Source organism: Rhea americana, unplaced genomic scaffold, assembly GCF_003343005.1.
Source record: "Rhea americana isolate MKP2758 unplaced genomic scaffold, rheAme1 scaffold_125, whole genome shotgun sequence".
NCBI classification, from domain to species: Eukaryota; Metazoa; Chordata; class Aves; order Rheiformes; family Rheidae; genus Rhea; species Rhea americana.
Genome location: NW_028185317.1, coordinates 2,307,119 through 2,332,325, shown reverse-complemented (window position 1 = coordinate 2,332,325; position 25,207 = coordinate 2,307,119). Strand labels below are relative to the sequence as shown.

Below are 25,207 nucleotides of genomic sequence, written 5' to 3'. Positions count from 1 at the left end.
GGTGCCTAAGTAAGATAATATAACACCCCYGAAGCACTACAGCAACAGAGCGAGGATCTGCGCCTTTCCAAAGAGGAAAACCATGTGGTGCAGTGGTTAGGATCCTCTAGCAGAGGCTTGGGGTCCCACCTTGTACTCTTAGTCCTGTGCTTACCTTGCTGCTTAGCTCCAGGCAACTCCTTCACCAAGAGGCCACATCTAAGCTGTGATTTCTCTGGGGTGAAATCGCTTTAGGAGGTGCATTTGTTCCATACGCTCGGCGGTGAGAGTTCAMCCATTTGCAATGCTTCAATCTAAACAAGTGAAACGAGTTGGTTTATGTAAATCTCTCTTCCCTCCAGCATCAGAAAGMAGTGATTCCTTACCTGGATTATTTCACAGATCTGGTTTATAAAGTGGGCCTTGTTGCTGGGGAAAAAAATAAATAAAATAACATCTAGCCATTTTAAACCTTTAAAAAATGGTAATGATGTTGATTATCCTTTGTAGGTTGCTTTGTGATCTCTGGAAGAAAAGTGTAAGTAAGTGCAGGATTTCTTTCAATTTTATAAACAGAAGCAATTTCAGGCCTTCTTCTCACCCCTAGCTTATCTATAATTCACCCTTCTCTCACATGCTGAATCCAGTTTAGTTACTGCGGGCAGCATTCATGGTGCTGTGAAATATCTCCCTTCGGTCCCTTTGGAGATCTGCCTACCTTTCCACACSGACACTGCCCTCACTGCTCTGCCATGCTCTCAACGACGTTGCACTTACTGCTTCCTTAGGGAGACGAGGTGAACATCTCCTATGCATCTCCTCTGTGACTGCTGTCTCCACAACCTCAGAACGAGAGGAAACCAACCTGGAGAGCGAAGTGTTCCACCTCCCAGTGAGCAACGCGCTAGGTCAGTGCGCGACCTATATAAAATAACGTATAAAATGATAATAACTGGTTCGTCTCCATCAGCCTGCTTCCTTTTCAACAGTCTCGTCTACAGCTCTTTTCCAAGAGGCCTGAATGAGCCTGAATGTTTCTTATGAGGATGAGTAGCCTCATAATTGATACCAGGAGAGAAAAGTGCTCTTTAAGGGTTGCCAGTATTTTCCAGGATCAAGCCATTACAATTACCTTAAATAGTCATGAAACAAAATAAATAAAAGCATGATTTTCTGGTCAAAGTYGGGAAAAAAAAGTCCATATTCATAGAATTGAGAGTGCAAGAAAGATTTATAGCCTCATTTTTAAATATTTGTTCTATATGTGACCAAGTCTTTCTGATGAAATTTTGAGATCTCACTTAGTCACTCAATACTGAGCTGCTCAACAGCGTTGGCCACTTTTGCCTATTCTAACTTTAACTTTCAGAAGACTCCAGTAAATTTCCAGTGTAAGTAAGTAAAGAGCAATAACTCTCTGAACTACCAAAGGAATCAAACCGATGCAATTTATTTCCACAGAACCATGCAATATTCAATGACACAGTGAATTCATGTTTTAAAGGACTAAAACCCTGCAAAGAATTAATTAGGCATGCACTGAAGCCTGAGCTTTTAACAGTTTTCCACTCAGTTGTAGAATTTTAAGACCACCAACACTGGATACTGGCAAAGATTATCAAATGTATTCTAGGCTGAAATTTATACTAGTCATAGGGCTTGGCCACTGAGCAACTGGAAAATATTTCATGAAAGCTTTAGCTGTGCTATTATATTTTGTAAAGAAACTTARAAAAAAATATATCCATACTGTCTGGAAGGTTAAATTTGGGGCAGTGACTCACTGGGAAAATATGTACTGCACAGAATTTTGTCTTCTCTGCAGATCAAGCAAACTGTTAATACATCAGAGATGTATTTATGGTCCCAATACTGCAAAGCAGGTATGAAATGGATTAATGGGGTAAGCTGGCATCTTTGCAGGACCAGGTCTGTGCATGTCCACATGCATGTGGGGCTGGCTGAAGTGGTACGAAACTGCGCAGCTGCCTCTGCTCTGGCCCAGGGCTGCAGCGCCCGCACTGCACGCGGACCTCCAGAACGCCCCCGGTACCTTGGCCTTGGCACACATGCAAGTGCTAACAACCTTGGAGCTGAACAACATCTAGGATTTCTATAACCTGGGAAATTCTAGCATTGAAATATTCCTTGTTGTACTAAAATGAGAGGAAAACTTACGATTTCAAAACTGCTCAGAGACCACTTATTCTGAAAGATTATAGTTTGAAAAGGTGAAATATGAGATTTTACTACTCCTGAGGCTGAAAGGTTTTGTTATTGGTTCATAGCATTTCTTTTAAAGTTAAATTTTCCCTCTTGCACTTTGTTAGCGTAGGTGTGTGGCCCACCACGGGATAACAAGCCAGCCCCCGGAGAACATCTCCCTGAGAGCAGYGGAGAAGTCGCTGACCGTCCTCAGGCGTCCTCCCCATAGGCACCACGTCTCACAGTAGCCTACACTGCCCTCACCAGTAGCCGTATGTGCTACTAGCCACAGAAAAAGAGGGTTTTTAGCTCAACAAGAAACAAGATATTTGCATCTCTGCAGAAACAAGATGAAACCAAAATATTTCCTCTTTTTTTCCCTTGTGAGAGAAAATYCCAGTTGTATAAAGGCCCCAATATCTGGAGGAGCATACTGCTTTCTCCACTTCTCTTGACTACTGCAGTCCTACAAAACATGACAAAACAGCCACCCTTTGGAAGGTCCTCGGTTACCCMTAATATTATTGTAGAGAATTCATTTTACAAGATGAGAAACTCATATTGTATTTAGCATTTTCCTCTCACCTGTATGCAATTACTTATGCCAATAAACAGACTGGTTCTATCGTTACTGTTGCTGGACTTGCTTGTGATCACAGAACAAGGGCTGCCCAGGGAAGAGCTGAACGCTTCACTCTTCGAAACGGGTCTCCTGGGCCTGCTGGGTTGTGGTTTATTTAGGCTGATGACAGACAAATGGAGTGTCTGTCTCAGAGAGACACCACCACTGATTTCATCCTGAGCATGCTGGGGGTGCAAGGAGGTAATAACTCTTTGGTGATCTCATAGCACAATGTATTTAATTTGGATAGAAACATAGGACATGCTGTACATTGCAACATACTCAAAGTGAATGGTTTTCTAGACAAAGCGTGTACAAAYCCAAATGACACCAATGCAAATATGGATTAAACTAAGAAACAAACATTCTAGTAAAGGAGTTGAAGATAACAATATACTAAAAACAGCAAATATATATATATATGTTTATCTACACACAAAATAYCTATGTAAGGCTAAGAGGCCTAATTATCATTTGCATTGTCATGAGACAATTTTRTATCAATGGGGCATTGAAGACTGGCCTAAAAGTACAAAAGAAATGTATCAGCTGATGTCAGGACATCGTAAAGGAGTTTGTTCAAATGAAAATGAGATCTTCAGATCTCTGTAAAACAAACATATCCAATTTTGTGTCTTTAATTTAAAATGAAAGCTGCGGCAWACCATGCAGTGGTCTCCTAAGGGAGCATCTCAGCACACAGGGGACACTGCTTCTGAAAGTCCAAGAACATCATGGACGGGAGAACGTGGATTCCCATACTTTAAATTCAGAAAGAGTGTCTTTGGTCATTTGTTCACATTAAAAACTCTTACATTATTGAATGCAGAGGAAGGGGAAGAGAAGGAAAAATGTTAATGCTAAACCTTAGCCTATAGAGTTCAGYTAGGGATAGCAATTAAAAAGCTTCAATACTTATGTGGAGTTTCAAGGAAAATTTCCCAAATGTGGAGAAATCTTTCTTCCTCAGGCACTAAGCTTGGAGTGCTCCTCTCAGTCTGCATCTGCTCTGCAAAGGATCATGCCTTTCCTGACCGGAAGCTCTACAGCTGAGAGATTTTGAGCCCTTCTCCCCACCAGGTCTCTCCTAAGGAGACGTATTCAAAGTTCCTCTATCCGTGTAGGTCTCRGTAATGGGAGTGGAGATCTTTTCAGAGGGTCTCTGCAGACCTGCTGCAAACAACCCCAGCACAAAGTCTTTCTAAGGACTGGCACTCTCAGATGATCTTCTGGTATCAGTATTGAGTCTGGAGCTTCCCAGGCACTACAGATCACTGCTGAGGAACAAGCACTACTAGAAAGGAAGAGGAGGAAGACAGCTCAGGAGAGAGAGTCTCAGAACATGCTGGGGTTGTTTGTGGCACAGGCACAGAAGATTGCACTGGTTCTTACGTGCTCCTGAGCAGATGTTTCAGCCCATCCCCAACAGATGCGCAGCAGTTTTGTGCTAGAGGAATGACTCAGTTCAGTAACTATCCCCCTTTCCTCTCTCCTTCCTGCATTGTGCTTTGTGGCAGTTTGCATTTTACAGGCATCAAAGGAGAAAATTTGCTGGTTTCTCCATAGGACATTCTATTTTGGAGGGGAAGCATCCCTTAAATATATTTATAGTATCAGGAAGAACATATTTTCCCCTTTTAACTCAACTGTATTAAGTTTTCATTAAAAGAGCTGCATGAGGTGTGAGACTTACTCTCTGGTAAGGCACAATGCCCGATGTTAACAACGTGATTCAGGTTTGGAGTTCAGTCTTCCTTATTCAGGACTCACCTACTCCCAAGGAGGAGGAACGGACTTCCGCTGTTTCTACAGTCTTTCCTGACAGCACGTTCTATTGCTTCATAAACCTCTCATTATGATTACAAAGTTTTCCCTAACATATAATCTAAATCTTCCCTATTGTTTATTCTATCCCCACTGACTAATGAGGAGACCTGATACCTCATCTTATTAAAACATTTTCTTGCACTTGCAGGCAGTTTCAGCAGTTTTCCTAGACTGAACAGGCTAATTTTTCTTAGCTCCTCTCTTAGGTACTAGTTTTCATTGCTAGTGGTCTTCTGTGCATCTTTTCCATTTTCCTTACATCTCTGAAAAATACAGCACTGTGCAAGGAAGGACATGTTTTGATGCTGATTGCTCAGGATATCTTGCTCTCTCCATGCTGTCCTTTTCAATATACTTGTTATTTACAATAACATCATGTTGATAGCCTCTATAATCAAAAAAAAAAAAAAAAAAAAAAAAAAAAAGAAAAAAAGTAGGTTGTATTTTATACATCCATGAAACAGAGTCAGATCCATCATGGGAAGCCCACAGCTTTTAGATATCTGGAGTTAGCTCCTTCTCTGTTTCCTCCTTATTAACCGAAGCAGTACCAGTGGGCTGCGGAGGTGAGATGACACACACGGACTTTGATCGGTTGTGTTTTGGTTCCCGSGCCTTTTCTGCATTCCCCACTGTGAGAAGAGAAAAACAGACTTGTATGAGAMATGTTCTCCTTTGTGGGTCAACAGTAATGAAGAAATATTGAGAGTTATTGAGATGACTATTTGTTCACTGGGGATGAGCTATCCGACCACAAAGATCACATTTCAGTTCTATAACAGAAAGCAAAGATCAGTGTTTGACTAGAAGAAAAAACAGACAATTTTAACCCTGTTCTGTATTTTGAAATATGTTGTATAACTGGATCAATATAATCTTTTTTTGCCAGTTCCCACCAGCACAGAACACATAAGTGACTATCTTAAAACAGCTTTTAAAGAAACAGCTGTACTATCCAGGTGTCCTGCCAGAGTACATGTAATTTTGTGTTGCCTTGTTAAGTGACTGTTTGGATGTATACATGATCGGGATGGGAGGGTTATAGCCTCCTCCAGCCCTCTTGCCAATGTACAGATGGGGTCTGGTCTGCTTATGTTTTCTCTGAGGCACAGTCTCAACTGGAGAGAACGTAAAAAAAAAAAAAAATCCCCAAACATTGCTTTTCATCACCTTGCTATGACCACATTCAGGTTTTTCTTCAGGAACAATATAATTTAAACTGTTAATATAAACTCTAGATTAAAATATCTACATCCGCAACAGAAATACTTTGGATTTAACATGTTATGGACACACAAATGTCCCACAATTGTATTCCTTCTCGCCAAGCTGGAGTAATATAACTTTGTGCAGATGAAGTGATAACCATTCTACAGCTATTTATTAAGTTTTTAGCTAAAGGTTGAAAGAAAATTGCAAAGAAAAAAATATTAGAATTAGAAAAAAACCAAAAAGAGTAAAAGAAAGTAATAATACTTTCTTGGTTCTTAAATATTTTCCAGTACACATACAATAAAGAAATATTCTGTACATTAACATTAGACCCATCCTCTTAATCCAKCTCAGCCCATCTCTAGAGGAAATGTGACTTTAAGGATCAATAAAAACTGAAAATTTTCAGTGCATCACCTTTACAGAAGCGATTGTGCTAAACAGTGTTCCACTAAGTCTTGTAAAAATCCATAATGTTCAGTATCTCACATGCTAAATCTCTGGGAAGCCTGGAAATTAAACATTTCATTGTGGTTCAAAGATTACATTGATATTGTTCTCTGCGTTTTGAAAGATGKATTTTACAGCTTTAACCAGTTACACTTTGTGTGAGCCTTCAGCAGTATTAAACCATTTTCAAGTGCAAAAACTAAGCTTTCAGTTATCTAAAAACTGAGGTTGTGCTTATGAAAAGACACAAAGTCTTGAGCCACTGCTCCTTYTTTAGCTGGTGTTTGGAACAGTGCTATTAATGATAGGCTTGAAATGCATTTTAATAATACTTAGCAAAAAAACACCAAACAATTTTTGGAAAGCATTTAGGCAGGAACTTCATGTTTTGAAATATGCATCTTCATAAAATTTTAGCATAGGTACGAGCTTCACCGCAGACGGAATGATTGCAATTAGCGTCAATTATCTTAGCGCCCGGTGGAACGTGAAGAACGGCCCCGGTTTCAAGYGGTGACGGGAGTCCGCGTGTCCTCTGCAGCGCGCCGGGAGCTGAGGGCAAAACGCCCGCCTGGGCGCTCGCTCCTCCTCCCCGCTCATCTCCCGGCGTCGCCGCCTGCCTCCAACAGCTCCCTGGGGCACCTTGGTGGCCGGCGGAGAGAAACGGGCACCCCAGCACGCGGCAAGCCGGCTCCGCTTCGCCCATCGGCCGCGGGAACGCGGGGTGAAACGTCCACCCGAGGGTCCGAAACCCGGGAATCCGCCCGGCTCTGCCTGCCCGACGGCGGCGCTCAGCTTGGGACGCGCACTGTTTTTGCCAGGCTGTAACACGCTGGCGCGCACGGGGAATCCCAGGTCGGCCTGGCAGCAGGCAGGTTCCCACCGTGCTGGAGCCGCCTGCGCAGCCACGAAGGCRGCGAGGGCTGAGGATTTTCCCTTGCCCGTCTCACAAATCCCAGCGATACCACGGACGTGCCACGGACCCAGCGCAAATTGTCGTTGTCGCCTGCTCGAATATCCCCCGGCAATGGGGCGAGGGAGGCGGCGGGGTGGTAGGAAACCCCAACCCGTCGGCGCCCCTCGGGTTTCCCACTTACCGGTTAAGGAGCGGCACAGTTTTGGCTTTGGGCTAGAGTCGCTCTGTGCTGAGTAGGAGTCGTCCTTCTGCGATTAAGAAAGAAAAGTACTTTAGTGCGTTTATGAAGATTGCCAGCAAGTCTGTTAATGACACTCACGGTTCATAACCAAGCCATTTACAATCCCCAAGGACTTGGTTGCCATTTATTTTACTTTTGCCAAGAAAAACAAAAAGAATTACTTCTAAAAATAGACTAAATACATGGCAGGGATTTCTGAAGGGAAATATTTACAGGCGCCAATTTGTTTCGAGTTGATGAAAGAGGTCTGCACTCTCCAGGAGTAATTCAGCAGATCTAATCCGAAAGCAGCAGATCTGGTGCGAGGAGGACACAGCAGACGAGCAAAGGGAAACGAAACCCAAGGTGAGAAATGTCCRTGTCCTCGATGTGGCTGTTTATCACCTTGGCTGCGGGCCAAGCAGGGAGGTAGCGAGCTTGCACTAACGAGCGCTCTGTCCTTTCACGGGAGTGCTAATCTCCATCCTTCAGAAAAATTCAGTTAGCACAACGCTGCCTGAATTGTTCGGCATTTCTGTAAACCGGGAATAAGTCTCTTATGCAGCCGTGATTTGGCATCTAGGTCCAGCAACCCAGGCTGCCAAATCACGCTGGACACCTCCCAGCCTGGTTCTCTGTTGTGTTTCGTTTCGTTTTTCCCCTCCCTTAACGAGGGACCCGCCGGCCCCGGTCCATTGTGCGCGGGTTTATTGACTGTTTTCGTAACAACGGCTCGCAGGCTCGAGCGGCGCTAGCCCGGCTCCCTAGAAAGCCATTCCCGGGGGGGTTMATGACTCGCGGAGCAGGCTCCGTAAAAGCACTCCGACATCATTACTAAAGGCAGTATGTCATTTACGCACWTGGCTTACAGGCAGCTCCAAACAGGCTCCTTCTGGCGGAGCCTACTTGGGTTTTGGCGGGAGGAAAGGAGTACTAAGTTGCCTGGCTACAGGTGCAAAGATCTCCTAGGTGCTCGGTAGTAAACAGAAGATATCCTAGGACTCAGAAACCGCAACGCCAGGATACTCGGAGTTGGATCCTTTCCTAAAACGAGGGAAACCGAAAATAAACGCAGTGTTTAGAGCCAACATGATACACAGCTACAGGAAGCAAGTAGCCTTCTGCAGGAATTTTGCCCTCAGGCTGAGGAAGGTGAACTTTCTGCTGGAAATAGAGAGTCTTGGAGTTAATCCTCTGGGCCACAGCTCAGAGGGGGATTCACCTCTTCCTTTTGCCAGGACWTTTTTTGTCTTGCGTAAATCATTTAATCTGTGCTTTTGACTCAAGAGGGATAAAGATTGCTGCTTTCTTACTTCTTTTCTCTGCCTTACCTACTTGAGCTGCAAATTCCCTTTGGCAGCGGTCTCTCTAACGCGGTGCAAGACGCACCTCGTGCTGTTCTAAAACCAAAAGCTGAGTACTCCAACCGGGACGGCCATCCGCTTTCCATCAGGGACTAGGGGTGATCTTTTCCTGGCTGAAACCTGGTGCTGACAACAGGTTGGTGCCTGTCCTGCTTGGGGAGCCGGTTTCTCTCCGCTGACCGCAGAAAGAGATGGATATCTAACCATCAGAAACTGAAYGTTCGGCCAGGCAAATTCCACTTTTGGTTCCCCCTCCGGCTGGTGAACCCACATACCCATGGCAAGATACACTTCTGTACAAGCCTTATGCTTGCGGTGGCTGATACAGTGGGAAAAGACAAACCAGCACGTAATAAATCATGAGCTTAATCTAACCGCGGTACCACCACTTCATATTCCAACAGAAAAAGGTTAAACAAGTTCACTAAAAAAAAAAAGTCCTGTATGCAGGCAGTGAGTGCACAGAAAAAGCTGCGTTTCTAGTGAATCAAATGGATATCTTAGTTATTCGCTTAGCTCATAACACATATCCGATTGAATATATTGCAAGTGCTTTTTTCAAACAGACTAAGAAGAGAGGACGGCACACACGTTTCACCAGCGCTGGAGGACTACAGTGGCCCTTTGCTTAAAGTTTGTCTCACAGTCCCTTSATTTCCAGGTTGGCTTGCAAATATAATTGTAATGCTTCCATCTTGTGGTGAAATGTAGAATAGAAAACCGCCCAGAACAAGACTCTGTATCTTTCCTTGCTTTCTCAAAATTTATAAGGGCAAACTCCTCCCTTTAGAACCAGAAAAAAACTGAGTGACCATTAGAAACTCTCCGACTAGCCATATTTTTTATTTGTAACTTGTTAAAATGGCATTTACTTATCATTATTACTTGACATAAAATTCTAAATCTGAGTGGTTTATTTTTTTTTTCAATTTGAAATTTTAAGTATTTGGCTGCTTTTAATGAGCTAAAATCTACTGTTTACCACAGTCTTCCTTCCTTCCTCTGAAGGAATTCTGGTGGTGCAGCCTGTCTTTYTACAGGATGAAACAACGGCTTTCCAGCACCCTGCAGCTTTGCGTTAATATTCTCAAGGTCTTTCAGAATGTTGTCCTACGATTTTCAGGTGCCGCTTTATTCCTATTTGAAGTAATATGAGACAGATATTCTGAAACATTAGCAGATAAAATACTGAACACGCAAAACACATCTCACTTTTCTTTTTAGGTGCAGAGGACTATTTTGGGGGTGTAGAGTCACTTTTAAGGATATCACTAGAATAAGCTCTCCATATTTACTCTTGCTTTATATAGGCTGGAACAAAGAAAAGCTAGCTGCTGTAAACGCATGTGATTAGCGCTAATGAACGGCTCCTATGAGACAGCAGTATTAAACATCAAATCAGCGTTTTGCATAACACCTAGCCGTGTTAGCTGCGTCATGCCGAGAAGACGACACCGAGAACGGTGCTACGCGCTCCGTGCCGGAGAGGCGGCAGATCGCAGCGCAGAATCGGCGCCTGCCACCGGGTTTTAGGACGGCTGCTCCCTTCTGCAGCCCGCGACACAGCTATAACAGCACAAGCCAGTTTGCTGACCGACCTGTGGTTTGCTCAGTAGAATCCTACTGCTTTCACTCTTCCCAGAAAACCTCACAAAAATACTCTGTCCTCCCAAATGCCGGCTCTAGGTATGCAACAGCCTTCCCAAAAGTGCTGAATTTGCTCCTAAAGTTACTCCATTCTGATGGGAGCAGTAGGGTCACCAAAGCGGGAGCTCAGGGGTTAACAGTCAAACGTCCTTACCTGGCGTCTGAACTGTTGTGCACAAAATCAGCACTAGCTTGATGATGTTCTTTTGAAGTTTAATTACACCAAATGTTCTACAGGAACATGCTGTGTTCTTTCCTATCTATTTTGAATTGTAAGTACTAGTCAGCACATAAATGATCAAGTTAAATATTTTAAGTTGTTTGCAAGAGCCRGAACACCTTTCTGTGACTGAAGGACTAAGCAACAGAAGCGTCTGGTACATTACTTCAGTTCTCGGTGGGCTCTTCAACGACTGGCATTTCAACAAGGAAATCAGAGGGGAATAAAGCCTGCAGCAGTCCTGAGTTCTTGTGCTGTCATGGAAAATTACTATCTAAATAAAGAAAGATAAATTATTTCTTTTAAAAAGGTCATTCTGTTCTCCTTAGTGATGTACTCTTACTATACACATTAGAGGCCACAGTCTGCATTTGGACAGTGCTCAAGCCAGCAAAAGCTAAGACGCAGAGAAGTCAGTGAGATCTAGGGACGGCATGCTGCTCAGCAGGTACTGGCTCTTGAATGTTTTGCGTTTGGGAGCAAAATACCTATGGCTTAATTGTGACTCCTCTAGAGTAAAAGTTGTACAGAATAGGAGGAAACGCAAAAGACCACCAAGTCCACTCCTGATGCACCATTTCAGGGCCATTTGTCTTTCCATGGGGAGTTTTTTGCCCAGCTTATTTCACTGATTTCCAAAGAAAACAGCAGAAGACATCTTTCACCAGCCATRGACGTTGTATATGTGTCTCAGCACACAGTTAAAGCAAAGTATTTACCCTGTTCTTCTTTTAATTCAGAACATGAACCACCACAGAATTATGCCAGCAGTAAATCTGGGCTTAAAGTAGTTCTCTTAGGAATCTGATATGCAACACTTCCTTCTATTTTATTTTCTTCAAGTCTGCCCAGAACTGTAGCTCCTTTTAAAAACAAAAAACTTACCTCCAAAATAAATAAAAAAGCTCAACAATAATGCTTCTGTCCTTTCAAAAGATTTTGGGRAAAAAAAAAAACAAGACAGTTTCAAATATTTACAGTACATCTGGACTGGTGACAATGGGCGTACCAAATTCCATTCTTTTATGAAATCTCCCAGAAAAGAAAACACGGGAAAAACAGATCTTTAAATCTACAAACCAAAGCTCAATTAATAACATTTGCTCAGTAAATATCTTTCCTAGTATGGGTGGAAGCCTGTGTTCACAAAGAACAGAAGAGCGCTGTGCACAGGATGGTTCATTTGTTTGTCAGGAACTGGATTTTTTTTTTCAGGCTACCCTTGGCATTTCCTAGTTATTGCAATATAATTTAGGATAGAGAGTTTTGTTGTTGTTGTTGTTGTTTTTTTTTTTTTAATGGTAATGGGATTTAGAGGGAAATACCACCAGCAAACACCTCTCTTTCTAGTGCTGGTTATATCTGCTAGCATGAGATCCCTCATCAGGAAAAAATGAATGATGCGTTGTTTCTCTTTGTCGTTACAAGCATTTGCCACTCTCACTCACCTCGCTCCTGGAGCCAACTGTGTCGCTTGCACTAATTTCCATCCGAAGGCTCCTGTGCCGGAGGATCAGGATCTCTTTGGCCTGCTCTGCGGGCTCAGTTTCTCCGGGAAGGTTGTGCCTGTTGTATGACGGCACCTGCTCATATTACGCCAAAGAGAGTGTCATTAAATTTAGGATGTGTCTAAGCAACACCAAACAACAGGGCCAAGGGACTGGCAATGGAAGGGTGCAAGGATCTGAGCCACTGCTTAGCCAGAGCAGGAAAGGAGTCACGGTTTCCCGCTGATAAGGAACCCTGCTGATATGGACTTGGCACAAGGGTGCAACCTAAGTACAACTACTCTGGTCAAGGTGTCTTCAGCTAGAGCTGCCTCAGTTCCTCTGCCCAGCCCTCCAGTATTTTATATTACTCCCATCTTAACATATAAATCATGTATTAGCATGAACAGGAATAAGAACTCTTGCTTCAAAAGCCATAAACTAACCAAGCGTCCACTAACATCAATGGGAGTTGGGGTAATGCTGTTACTAGATGGGGTTAATCTGAGTCTAGGCAAGAGTAAGTGCAAATAGAAGGAAGGTCTTTTTCCCCACACACTTCAATGGTTTTCCTCACAGCCTTGTCTGGTCACTTCTCTCAGCTCAGCAAAATGACAGAAGGGGATATTTGCTCCCTCTGTGCCAAGGTGTCCATATCAGTCACCTCCCCAAGGAGTCAGTAGTTTGTGCACAGCCCATAAAATAAAGGTTTAGATCAATTTTAAGGATAAGGCTGCGTGTTATCACCATGCGAACAGCAATTACAATGCAAGTCCTTGGTGCTATGTAAAACCCTAAACAGAGGGGTTATTCCTGAGTTAGTCTGTAAACAGCGACCGTTTTTACGCATCCTTAGATTTACCAGTTTCACGGCAAAACTGCTGAATGGCTTTAAAATCTCTGTAGATTAACTATCACTATGGTCTTCCCTGTCCCTAGGTTCTGGGAGTCTCCTCAGTTTTTCCAGGTTCTTCCTTTTTTCCACAGCTCTCATTTTTTACTTACAGTGTTTATTCATTCTCTTGCTTTGAGACACAGTCTGAGCGCTCCTGCACTGTAAGGCCCCTTTTCCCCTTGTCAGTGTTCTGCATTACATGTGCAGGCATGCGATGAAGAGCAATACTCCACTGGAAGGCTTTAGTGGCCACCACCAACCAAATCTTTGGCCTGCAGGTAACCAGAAGTTTTGAATCTGCTGGATCTGCTAACTTGATGCTAGAATATCCGTGTGTTCCTCATGTCTCATTTCTGGTCCTGGGTACTGATGCCTAAAATACTTCATGAAACTATAGGCTGACTTGGTGAACTTTTCAGAAGCTGTCATGCTACAAAGAAAAATGTGCCAGTGACTTGGAAACTGGATCCTGCTTCACACAGCCAACTGTTCTCTATATACACAGAGACCTCATTAGAAACTAGGTAAATATTCACATCTGCTCAGGCTGCTGAGGTAACTGRGAAAACTTGTGCTACTAGACATCTGAAAAACAGGTTGAGGGGAAAAGTTGTACCGTTCTCCTTATTCGGTACAGGTTCCTTGCCAATATTTCCTGGATGTTTTCGAGTACATCTGGATTCAGGATATCCTCTGATTTTCTGTCTGTTATGACWGTCCTGTGGCTGTTGCTGCAAAGAAAACCAGAATGCCTTCGTTCAGAAGATAGATAGTGGCACAGCAGGTGCATCCCCAAAGCCCAGGGTGGTGTCGAGAGTGAGAGATTCACACCAGCTCTTTCAGAGATCACTATCAGTGCAACAAGCTGRCATGAACGATGGCTAATTCTTTCAGATGGAGCTCACTGCAGGAGGAGTGGTGGTGTTCACATCAGAGTTGTGCCAACTATGTGCTCCCTGAGGCAAGTGGATAAATGCGGCGTCGGGAGCCATGGTAGAGCAAAAACTTTTAAGAGATGACATGGCCATTCTGACATGCTAGTRTTTGACCCTGCTCTCTCAACCTGTGCTCACTTTCTCCACTGCTTGTTTCAGTAAATGTAAAGTTGCAAAACTGTCAAAAAGTAGTGCAAGTGCTGTTTACTTAAAGCACCATTTCAGTGTAACTTTGGGGCAGATACAGGTGCACCTACAGGTACAAGAACAGAAACTGTGTTTATCCATGCCAGGACATTGCCAGTCTACCTGCTCATCTTCATAAACAGTGTTTGCTTTGCATCTGCCCAGGCTGTTTTTCCTTCCTATGGAATAGCCAGGCAAGGAAGAGCAGAAGAGGCAGGCATGTTTGCAAATTTTTTTTGTAAGAGTTCCCTGCTGTGGGATGGGGGAAGAGGAAGGAAACAGCTGCAGACTCCTGGTGCAACACATCTTCAGGAGCCACTGAGAAGTCTCTGCAGTCCTCCCGCAATGACACTGGAGACTTAGAGGTGGGAAACACATAGAGCCAATAAAAGTAGCTGCCCCCACCTTTTWTCACCTGATAGAAAATGTGTACAAGAACTGGGGTCATAGAAATGTAGTTCTGTTGCAGCTAACACTGCTTTCAGATTTATTTCCTATTTATTCTGTATCAAGTTACATGACTGAGCAAATCCCTTTCTCTGACAGGTAATACTCAATGAAGCTGAAACATCAGACCTGGTGATCTGGTACACAGAATCCAAAGACAAACAAAATATTTACTAAGATTTTGAATGATTCTAATATRAATATGACTGTCCACTTACTGTGTGTCAAGTGATGGAGTACCACTTGAATCTCTCCAGAGAAATTACAAAATAAATTATTTCTTTGGTGACTCTCAGTCATGATTTTTCCCTGAGGGCCAGGATATGTTACAAGCAGGAGAAATCACTGGCTTTCACAACTAGGGACTCAGTCTCATTAAAATCCTTCTGACATGCTATTTCTGCAAACAAGGTAGGCAGGGGAACACTTACAGCAAGGATGGATGAGATGGTCCGTGACCCAGCTGCCCTGCTTCAGCTAGCTCAATGGCATGCTTGCGCTCCAGCTTCTCGTAGAGAAGCACAATACTTGATTTTGGCTGGTCATATTCTCGAAGCAGGATCTTCTGCAGGTACTTGCTGTTGAAATATTCTAATCTGTTTGAGAACAAAACAAGACRCTTCTGTGCTGATGTTGCAAAGTTCTTTTACTTGAATACACTAATCAGCATCATGTCACTATTGCTCAGGACCAAAACGGATTTGAGCCAGCCAGCAGGTTTATACTCCATGATTGCCCCACACACCATTATATTCTGCTACCTGCCTTCCAGAAACCAACAGCTTAAGGGGTTGATCTAGGCCCTTATCATTTTTGTATTATAATACATGAGCTAAGGTATTAAAATATCTGCTACTGCGGTAAAAAAATCCTGAAAATTTATCATGAACTCTACTAAGTGCTGCAAGGAAATGCCTTAGCCCAAACAGAAGCAACAGGATTAATCAATTTAAGCAGCTTCCATATTTCCATATTTTGATCCATTTCATTTAATTTCTTGCTCAAATACAGCACAATTTTTGGAAAAAAAAATCTACTTAGTATCAAATACTGACACTCAAGTTTTGCTGTTGCCAGCTATACACAAAGTCATTTACCCGTGTACTACATTGCAAGAAGCCGGGCAGGCAGCCCGCGGAAGCCAGCGTCTTCATTACCCTCTAGTGGTACTTTAAAGAATTGTCACTGTCTGCTGCATTAGGCATAATCCTTACTATGAATTTAGGTGAGTCTGTGTTTGTACAGCTAAGTAATTAAACCTGGTAGATTGTTAGCAGTGTATTTTAAACTCCTGGTCTTTTTTCTCCAAAAAGAAAATTCTCCTATGTATACCWGCTACCAGAACCGAATGAAAACCAAGCATTTTGCTACAGAGGTCCACAGCACACAGTTGTATCTCCAAGTGGTGTAAGGCCACAGCGTATCCTTAATTTTGCCCGTGTTGGTTGGGTTGCTCCCATCCACACGGCTGGGAGGCAGAAGGAAGGATGCTGAAGTGACACAGGCTGGTGCAAGGGGAAAATGTTACAGGAGAGAAAGGAGCCTTTTTAGGGAGAAGCACAACCTGGGACCTGCAGGCAGGGAAGGAGAGAGTCTCTGCTCTATTCAGAGTCAGGGTCTCGGCTGCCTGGTCTCACCTTGCTGCCCAAGGTAAAGCAAGCTGCCCATTCTTCATCTGCTTTTCAGCACAAGGATGAATAAGGCTCAGCTATCCACAGTGGAAACTTACGGAATAGAAAACAGACTCATTCTTTTCTACACATGTACACAGTTGTATTTGTGACAAATCCTTACTTGTCTTTCCAGTAATACTGTCCCCAGTGTCCAGATATATCTTCTATGCCAGCCAGCAAATGATCCAAGAACTAAACAGAAGAGAGGATTTTGCTATACACTAGTTGCACGTATTGCATACATGATGAACTCAGTTAGCAAACATCAAAAGCCAGCAGACAAAACGCGGGACGTTTGCAGCTAGGTGCACAGCTCCAGTAAACAAGAGCAGGAGCCGTCGGCCTAATTCCCCATTCAATCTTACACGCGTCTCCCTTGGCTCTGGAGTACAATAAGTGATTTGGCTGCTTTCTGTCAGGTCTGTGCAAGCAAAGAATAATCACTGAGGGACGTGGATCTGTTCTTCATGATATGTACAGGTTGGCTAATGGCTTGCATGTCCTGCATATTGGGGCTTGATAAGCAGGTAATGCTCATGTTGTGTGTTTTGAGGACRCTCTGTCTCAGGAGAAAGCTATCCTCAGTATATAGATGTAGATAACTTAGGAGTGAAGCTTCCACCTGAATAATAAATACTGCTTTTCCCAACATACTTCCCACTGAATAAAATYGTTGACCACATTGCACCTTATATAGAAACATTGTTACTGTTTAAAATTATATTAAAAATCCTGAACAGGTTGATTTTTCACCTTTCAGTTAAATCTCTGCAATTTCTGCAATTGTTTTCCCTCCTACTGGCATCCCTATACATGGAGAAGGCTCTGCTCTACCGCTGGTCACTACCCCATTCACTCTTAAATGCTGGTGTTTCTGGGGTTTCCACCAGATTTTTTTGGTCACGAGCAAAGTCAAGTGTGCGTAACATGTCAGCACGCAGTCTTTCCCATGCTGCAGCTCTTGCAAGGCCCAAAGTAGTCAGCTAACATGACTGAACATCCGTTACCTTCCTGAGATCTTTTTTCAGCCACACTAACCTAAGACAGGGCTTCCCAAGGCTATTTGGTTCCACCAGGTCTCACGCTGCAAAACATGMATTTCCTCATCTGTAATTTTTGGATTTACCCTTCAGTCAGTGGTGGTGAGTGCTGATAAGGCAGAAGAGATCCCCTCTGCTAGACAGTGACTAGTTTGATACYAAACACCTCATGCCCATCAATTTGAATACACGAGGGAAATGAATGAACTCACACTTAATTAAAATTGATCTCACCAAAACCTTGGAGAAGGGATGTTTGCAAAGAACRTATTTGTGATCTCTGTACCTGTCACACGAGAACCAGACACTACGGATACTAGTGAGAAAACTCCTGAGGGCCAGCACGGCTTGCACGCACCGCTCCCAGCATGACCAGCGCAAGCCCAGCGGCACGGCGAGAGCCAGCTTCTTCTGCCTTCCCGAGTGCCTGCTTTCCAACTGTCCGCACTGGTACCTTGTCTGCTTAACTTAATTTGTACGTAGCAATTTTCAGCTCGCATTTCCCAATAAACATCTTTTCAGAGATGATTTAATATTCATACCCAACAAAAGAAGAAAGTATTCCCTGTTCCTTATTCAAAAAGCCTCTTCAGCCCACTGAGCTGTTCTATTAACCTTAGACAAAGCTCCGTAACACAACCTAATTGCGAGGATGCCAAACCTTTTTTTTAAAATGTCCTCAGACCTAATGTCTTTATTTCTAGCTACCCAAAAAGAAGAAAAAATATTCCTGGAGAAGAAATACTTACAGAAATATGACTAGTCATAAGCGACTATATTCAGAACCAGTATTTTACACTGGACCCAGTGTATCACCTCATTAAAAACCCCATGCCGTTGCACTTCATCAGACTGTCAGGACCTAGGCTGAATGAGACAGGGTGCAAACTCTGATTTTTTTTCTCAGTRCACTGACAGTGTTTGGAGGGGCATTCAACTGAGCTTGCTTCCAGCAATTTAAAGTCTCAGTTAGGTATGAAGAATATGCTGCTCTCTCATGGAGTTGAATCATTCTCTGGAAGAGTCTTCTKTAACTACAAAGGCCACCTTTGGATGGTGAGAGCAAGGTGAAATGAATTCTACCTTGGGGTACGGTGACTTCACTATTTCCCTCCAGTATAGTGCTTGCCTTATCCTCCCCACCTCTCTTATTGTTAACTGTTTGCAAAAATAGTGCAAGTAGATGCTGGTATCAGCGTCTATAAAAAAGAGGTGTCTGACCTGCCACTTGCAACAATTCATATTTTTTAAGCCATGACTTGCTCTCCCTTTAAATACTTTCCCAAATATATTAATTTGCAAAATGCTTTGGGACAGTTACTAACCAGCCTATGCAAAGGTTTCTATCTTTTTTTTCAGTAGCACAGAGAGGTTCTAAAGCTGACTGAATATTTGCCTTAATCGTGTCTTAGATGAACGGCCAGTGGAGCCATCTCTGTGCCACCTCTCCCCGGCCCCTTGGTGTAAAGCTGGTCCAGAGTGAAGAGTTTGCCCAAAGCACACTGCAGGCTGATCATCTTCAGCAGCTCAGCAGAGTGCCGACCTGGGTAGCTTTAGAAAGCTTTTTCTTTCTTTACCTTTCACAATAACACGTGGTTGTGCAGTTTGGCCAGTCTAGCTTATCCTGAAGAATACGTGCTCCATTAGGTCACAGAAATGGCCTAGAAGTACGAGAACTCGTGTTCAATCACTGCTGATGGGGTGGTAGTGCATTGACAAAAGGGTCACTCCACCTTTCTTTAGYTGCAGCGTGAAGCTTTAAAAATCCCTCAACCTACTGCATTTTAGAGCCTRTGACTACCATGCCACGTCCCATCCAGCAAAATTGGAACACATTAAACAATTTTTTTTTCAAATTAAATATAAACTATTTAGGTCACCGTAGAAATAATTGATATTTAATTTCAGATTGGAAGCTGGCCAATCCCACAAAGTGAATTTACCGTAGAACTCTGTGCTATTGTATTAGAGAAGCAAGACAATGTTGATCTTTTCCCCCGTATGTGATATTCTCTTGCAATTTGAAGCTAAAAAGGAAAATTTACTTCCTTTTTATATTCTRCTTCCAGTTTTACATTCTGTGTGTCTAAAACTCAGCCTTGCAGTGGGGCCCCTCAAGTTACTTGTTGCCTCTCTGACAGGCCATTTGTGGAGTGTCTGAACTGCACCAGAAGCCACAGGGAGACCATTCTTTATCAGCCAGATGGGGATGGGACAGCACTTTTGTCCAGTCAGTATCTGTGCAGGTGGCAAAGTGGGCATCTCTGCCTTGGGGTCTACGTTGATATATTTGGGCTGAACTTGACCCATGACAGAGACTGGGTACAAAAAGACYCCTCCTGCGGAGCAGCCCTCCCACGTGTCAGAAGCATCTTTRTTCCTAAACAGAAAAATAGTGACTCTCCTGATGTTCAGATTAAGTAAGAGGATTTTCACTGGCTACAGCAGTTTTTAGAGTTTTGCCGTGGAAGTAGAAAGATATGATCCACACATCCAGGACTCACAAACATGCAGATACTACACCYAAGCTGCTCCCGTGCCACCAGGTCCTCATTATATTGGGGCATTCGGTTCTTCATTTCTGATTCAGTCCATTTTGTGTCACAGGCTATTTTTAACTATCAAGAATACTGATCATGATGTTTAAATCTCAGCTTCATTCACATGAAAATACAGATCATAACTTCAGCTCACTCTGTCCCAAATTGGGCTTGTGACTGGTGAACAGTTATTACATCGAAGATCTCAATCCTGAAAGCACCCCCATTTCATTTTCTTTCTTTCACCCTTTTCAGAGAAGCAGTAAACTTGGTGTTAGGTTAGAGTATAAACTTTTATATGAATGATCATCTTTTTCAGCTGTATTTGTACAGCACTTAATGCAATGAGTGAGTAGGTGTTATTGCAATACAAAAATTAAACCAYAGTTAGAAAGCTGTGTAGGACTTCAAATCTGGAAAGAGACTGACCTACAGAGAGTTCAGATAAAATCAACAGGAGTCTGCAAAGCTGCAGAGTCCTTCAGGCACRTTGCATTTCAGAAGGACCGTAGGCTACTGGCACAGCACATTGCAACGCTCTGGCCATGTACGGATGGGTGAGTCACTTACCCGAATATGAATCTGCTCTCCCACTGTGGGAGCACTCTCTCTTTTCTTCTTAACATCCAATAAGTCAACGAGAGGRCGGATGGTCATTCCCTGCAGAATAATCAGAAACATAGAAATCAGGCTTCCTTCATATCGAGTCCAACTTGCACGTGTTCTAGTGACACTTGCACCGTCCTTTTGGAGCAAAATCACCAGCATAGATATGAAAAACAGCTCCGCAAGTCTCTGCAGCAAGAATGACGACTTTTTTGTCAGAACAAGGCCTATTCTTTCAGATAGCACCTTTCTTCAAATCCTTTTTTATTAGGAAGAGAATATCTGTGAAGCTTAGACAGCTCTGCAAACTCTACTCATCCAACTGTAATCCAAACATTTTCTTTGCTCATGGACAGCTATGGTAACAGTCTGTCAGTGGAACTCTCCTACTTGCAGTCTTTAGGATGGAAATGGGCAGAGAGGGGGAATATGATGCTTTACTAATCCGGCCTCTAGAGACTCAAAGACCACAGAATTGCGAGCAATAATTTCAAGATCAAGTCTGAGACTAGTTATTACTGCAGCCTACCAGATGGAAAGAGGTTTGAAACGTGCAAAGTTCAGATGCCTGGAACGATGATAGTCCTCAGAACTTCACAGCACACAGCCACTGCCAAGGTTGGCTCACACTGAAGGGAGTGATGTGTTTGCTAACTTTTGGAGTATTGTATGTCACAGATCATCACTGATTGAGAAGCTGATGATTATGACTTCTGAATGTCACAAATGTTGGCACAGTGGAGCGCTGAACACATTTTTAATTGCAAGAACAATTAATGTGTCATTTTAATTGCTAATAGCAATAAAAATGCATCATTATTCAAAGTAAACAACATAAATCTAACAAATTTAGAAATAATAGCTATTACAAAAATTAAGTAGAAGCCGTGCAGTTTGGTCCCTTGTCTTGACTAGATAATCAGCTGTGTTTGTTTTCACTCTGAAGTGGCATTGTGAAGTTTTTTTTCACTAGCACTAGGACTTTCAAATTCAGACACCCACGCACCCCAATTTCTTTGTCCCTTCTCCACCTCAGAAGCATCCTGGGAATGTCACAAGTCAGTTCTAGACCATCAGATAGCTACACACCTGTAGACCTGCTCYGACTTCAAGGGAGTTCCTTCGAGAACCGCTCCTCTACTCACGGGGTCTATCTTGCCAGAAGCATATCACACAACACTGGTGGCCATACCAGGACTCACAAAGTTTTTCTACTGATAGCAATCCAGTAGCTAATGGTTAAGCGTGGGCACCACACAAAAAACTCTTCACAACGATTATGTTTATTAACAATTTCAAAGAGGTCAGAGGCCAATAGGCTGAAAGGGTGAACTTTAAATGGAGAACATGGTATTTAATTTTTAAACCACATTGAAAGAAAGAACAATGAGGGCCTTTTGTGACATTCCAGACAAGCCCACAGCTCTTTTGAGGACTTTCTGGTCTGAGTGGCATATATCCAGGCCTGTCTGGAACCACTAAGTACTTGACAATTGCTCAGTCAACCTTCTCAAAATTATTAACCAGGCCTGCTGTGGGAAGAGACTTATGCAACTGGTTTAGAAAGACCAAAACAGCCAGGTTTTCTAGGTTATATAATGTACTGATAAATCCATGTATGGACAAGCCTAACTGCCTATATTTTTGATCTCTAGTCCGCATAGCACAAATCTTTTCAGATAGCATTGTCAGGATATTCAAGAAAATGAAGTGGATTTATACTCCCACAAGACACCTTGATGGCCATACACCAGTGTATAAGGGCCCAGATCATCTCTCCCACAGTTTCTATCCAGTTTTAATACAGAAAAATTCTCTCCAAGACAGTATTAATGCCACCGCAAATATAAAGAAAACTTGTTGCACAGAATAACAGAACAAACCAAAAAAAGCCCACTACCCACAGAAGTTGTTTTGTAGCCAGTTTTTCACTTGTTCTTTCTACCCAAGTGAAATGCAACATGAAGGACACTTGGATATTAAAGACACTCTTTCCTTAATCTGGCATCCATTGATGTGGCTGGCACTAGTTATGTTCACTTGAGAAGCTGTAGRACTGATTTTAAAACCCAGATTTCTAAGGGTTTACCTTAATATCTGCATCTATTATTTTTACTTATATACATATATATGCGTATATATACATATATATATACACACACACACAGAGTTATAGCAAGTTTTCTCTGGTATAGCTTTTAAGCAAGTTTGCCTTTTTATTATTATTATTCTTGTGGTGGTCTCAGCTAGACAATGCTGCAGGTATCTGGAATCCGAGCATGGTCTGTCTTTACAGCGGCTGCGCTCCTAGTGAATGGCTGAAGGTCAAGGGGTCGTCCCGTTGACACGCACCCATGGGGGATGCTCTTTAACTCTCACCCTTTAGCATGGAGATGACATCACCAGTTGAGCTTTGAGGTTACACAAAAGCCCTTTCCCAGTCCTGGGAAGGATTTTCCGAAGCTTCCGCAGAATGGAGCTGCCGCCTTAGAACAACCTTTGTTTGAGATTCAAGAGCGTCTCTGCTTGAACGGACGTGCCTAGTGACCGTATCTTTTCAATTTCTGACCCACATTTGCATCTTAAAACTTGTCAGCCTCCACCTAACTACGCTCTCCCTACCCCCTGGCCCCTGCTCACGCCTTTCAGTCTGCAACAAGAGGCCTGAAAACTGTGCCTCGTCCAGCTGCCCTATGTGACCCAGCTCCAGGCCTATTGGCACATCACGTTCATTATTGATTTTTTTTCAGCTAATAATTTGGATTAGAAGGATGTGGAGAAGTTCTGCTGCACAGAGTCAATCCCAGAATAAATCTGTGCCCCCTCTGCACGGTCTGAGTCACAAACGATAAACCACGGGGTTCAACAGAGGCCAAGTGGAAGGAATTCGCTGTCGCAGGGTGTCGYTCAGTCATGAGGCCACTTTGCAGCTGTCACCGTGACCTCAACTCTTCTGAAGCCCCAACAGCTGCTTCATACCTTCTGTCTGATGGCAGGAAAGTGGGCTGAGGGGTGGAAGGAGGAGAAGGGCAAGCCCTGGGTCAGTGAATCTGCATGGACTTTGTGCACTTGAGTGAAGGAAGCTCCCATGGAGTTTTTCTAAATGCCATTATTCCATATACACCACCCACTCGCTTGCTCCATCTCCCGTGGTGACCTGCTTAGTCTGTACTGTCTGCATTGCAGGAGGTGAGAGTATCCGTCACCATTTTGTACTTCCCATAATCAGTCTGCAAAAAAAAAGTTTGACCTTAACTCCATGCTTCTGAGAGTAGAGTACATTAGGCAGACTTCAGTCTTGCTCTTTTCTGGATGAGATGACCCTCATTTTTAATCACATCCTCATCTGAAGCTAGCCCTGGCAGAATTTTGAGGGTGAACTAAAGCAACTGAATTTCAGARAAATGGGAACTCCGCACGGAGCCCTGCCATTGCAGGCTTGCTCCTGCTTTCAGCACAGGCTCAGCAAGGCAGAGAACAGCACGGAAACAGAGCCAAGATCTTTAGCTCGTAGAGATTTCCAGGAATATTTTTACCACTAGATGTCATCGCAATGCTGAGAGCTGCATCTGTGATGTGCACACCTCCCAGTGAACTGCACAGGGTGCTTCAGGGGACAAAATAATTCCTTTAAATCTCAGCCTGTGCTTAAGGGAGAGAAAACCTTTAACACATCTGGAAGCGTCTTAATTAACAATTAGTTATAAATAAAGGCAATCTATCAGTAACGAGAGAAATACCAATGAAACAACAGAAATATATTYACAGAAAAACTCCAAGACAGAGGAATTCTGAAAGTAACCTCTGCAAACTCTCTGTTGGGATCTCTTTTAACAAAAATGACACGTACTTCCTGTTAGAGTTCCAGGATTCTCCTGACAGATCCTGAAGCAAAACCTGACACTGCATCAGTAGAAACAGCAATAGAACAGATGCAAGCCTCAGTTCACTGGAAATCCTTGGTAGATGCTCCATAAAAACAAAATGGAACAGGATGGAAGTAGATTGTGAACCTTGATTGGTCTCATTTATAGTATCTCTTGTCTTTTAGGAGAAGGGACAACTGCATGTTCTGGATCCCTTTTTATCATTCTACTTTAGTGGTTACAGAGCACAAACATAAAGCATCAGATCCAAAACAGCAATTTCTGTACAAGCTAGGTAGACTTCAGGAACCTGACACCAGAACTACCATAACTACATAACTCCCAGAAGGAGACAGAACAGATGTTCTTTGATTTTAAATTTCTCCAAAATAAAAAGCAATGTACAGTGGTGATTTAAACCCTGGATGCTTTAAAATGGATTTAAGCAATAAACCCATATCTGAAAGCAGTTATCAGTGTTGTGTGAGGTCCACCTCCCTCTCCTTACCCTGGCCCTGGGGAACATGTCCAAAGTTATGCCACGAAACAGGCAGGCTGCACTCACTTGCAGAAGCTTTTCCACTGGGTAGTAAACAACTCAACATTCAGTGGGGCAGAAAAAAAAAAGCAGGAAGCAACAAGGATTAGTGAATCAGTTATAAAAGAAAAATCAGATGCAAATAAACAATAAATAAAATGTTCTAAGATTTTATTTGCTTCCAATTTTCCTTGCTTTTATAACAAGTAACACACCCAAATTTTTTTCCAGTGGAAGAGTTAAAGCTATCCCCTTCCTTCTGAGTCATCATAAAATAACTACAGCTACTTTGCTGCATGAATGTGAGAACATCTCAGACATATATACAAAAC

The 25,207-nt window shown here is 42.9% G+C and overlaps 1 protein-coding gene across 1 annotated transcript in view; it reads right to left on the bottom strand.

Annotated features, from left to right (window-relative positions):
* Positions 1 to 5,128: 5,128 nt before the first annotated feature.
* Positions 5,129 to 25,207, bottom strand: part of LOC146600244 (sodium/hydrogen exchanger 2-like) — a 34,291-nt gene continuing 14,212 nt past the window's right edge. The window contains exons 6-12 of the mRNA XM_085325916.1: positions 20,436 to 20,525; positions 16,407 to 16,477; positions 15,044 to 15,208; positions 13,661 to 13,775; positions 12,111 to 12,245; positions 7,393 to 7,459; positions 5,129 to 5,265 (exon numbers count right to left, since the gene is read on the bottom strand). Coding sequence (XP_085182042.1) covers positions 5,129 to 5,265; positions 7,393 to 7,459; positions 12,111 to 12,245; positions 13,661 to 13,775; positions 15,044 to 15,208; positions 16,407 to 16,477; positions 20,436 to 20,525 — 780 coding nt within the window. The remainder of the gene's footprint in view (positions 5,266 to 7,392; positions 7,460 to 12,110; positions 12,246 to 13,660; positions 13,776 to 15,043; positions 15,209 to 16,406; positions 16,478 to 20,435; positions 20,526 to 25,207) is intronic.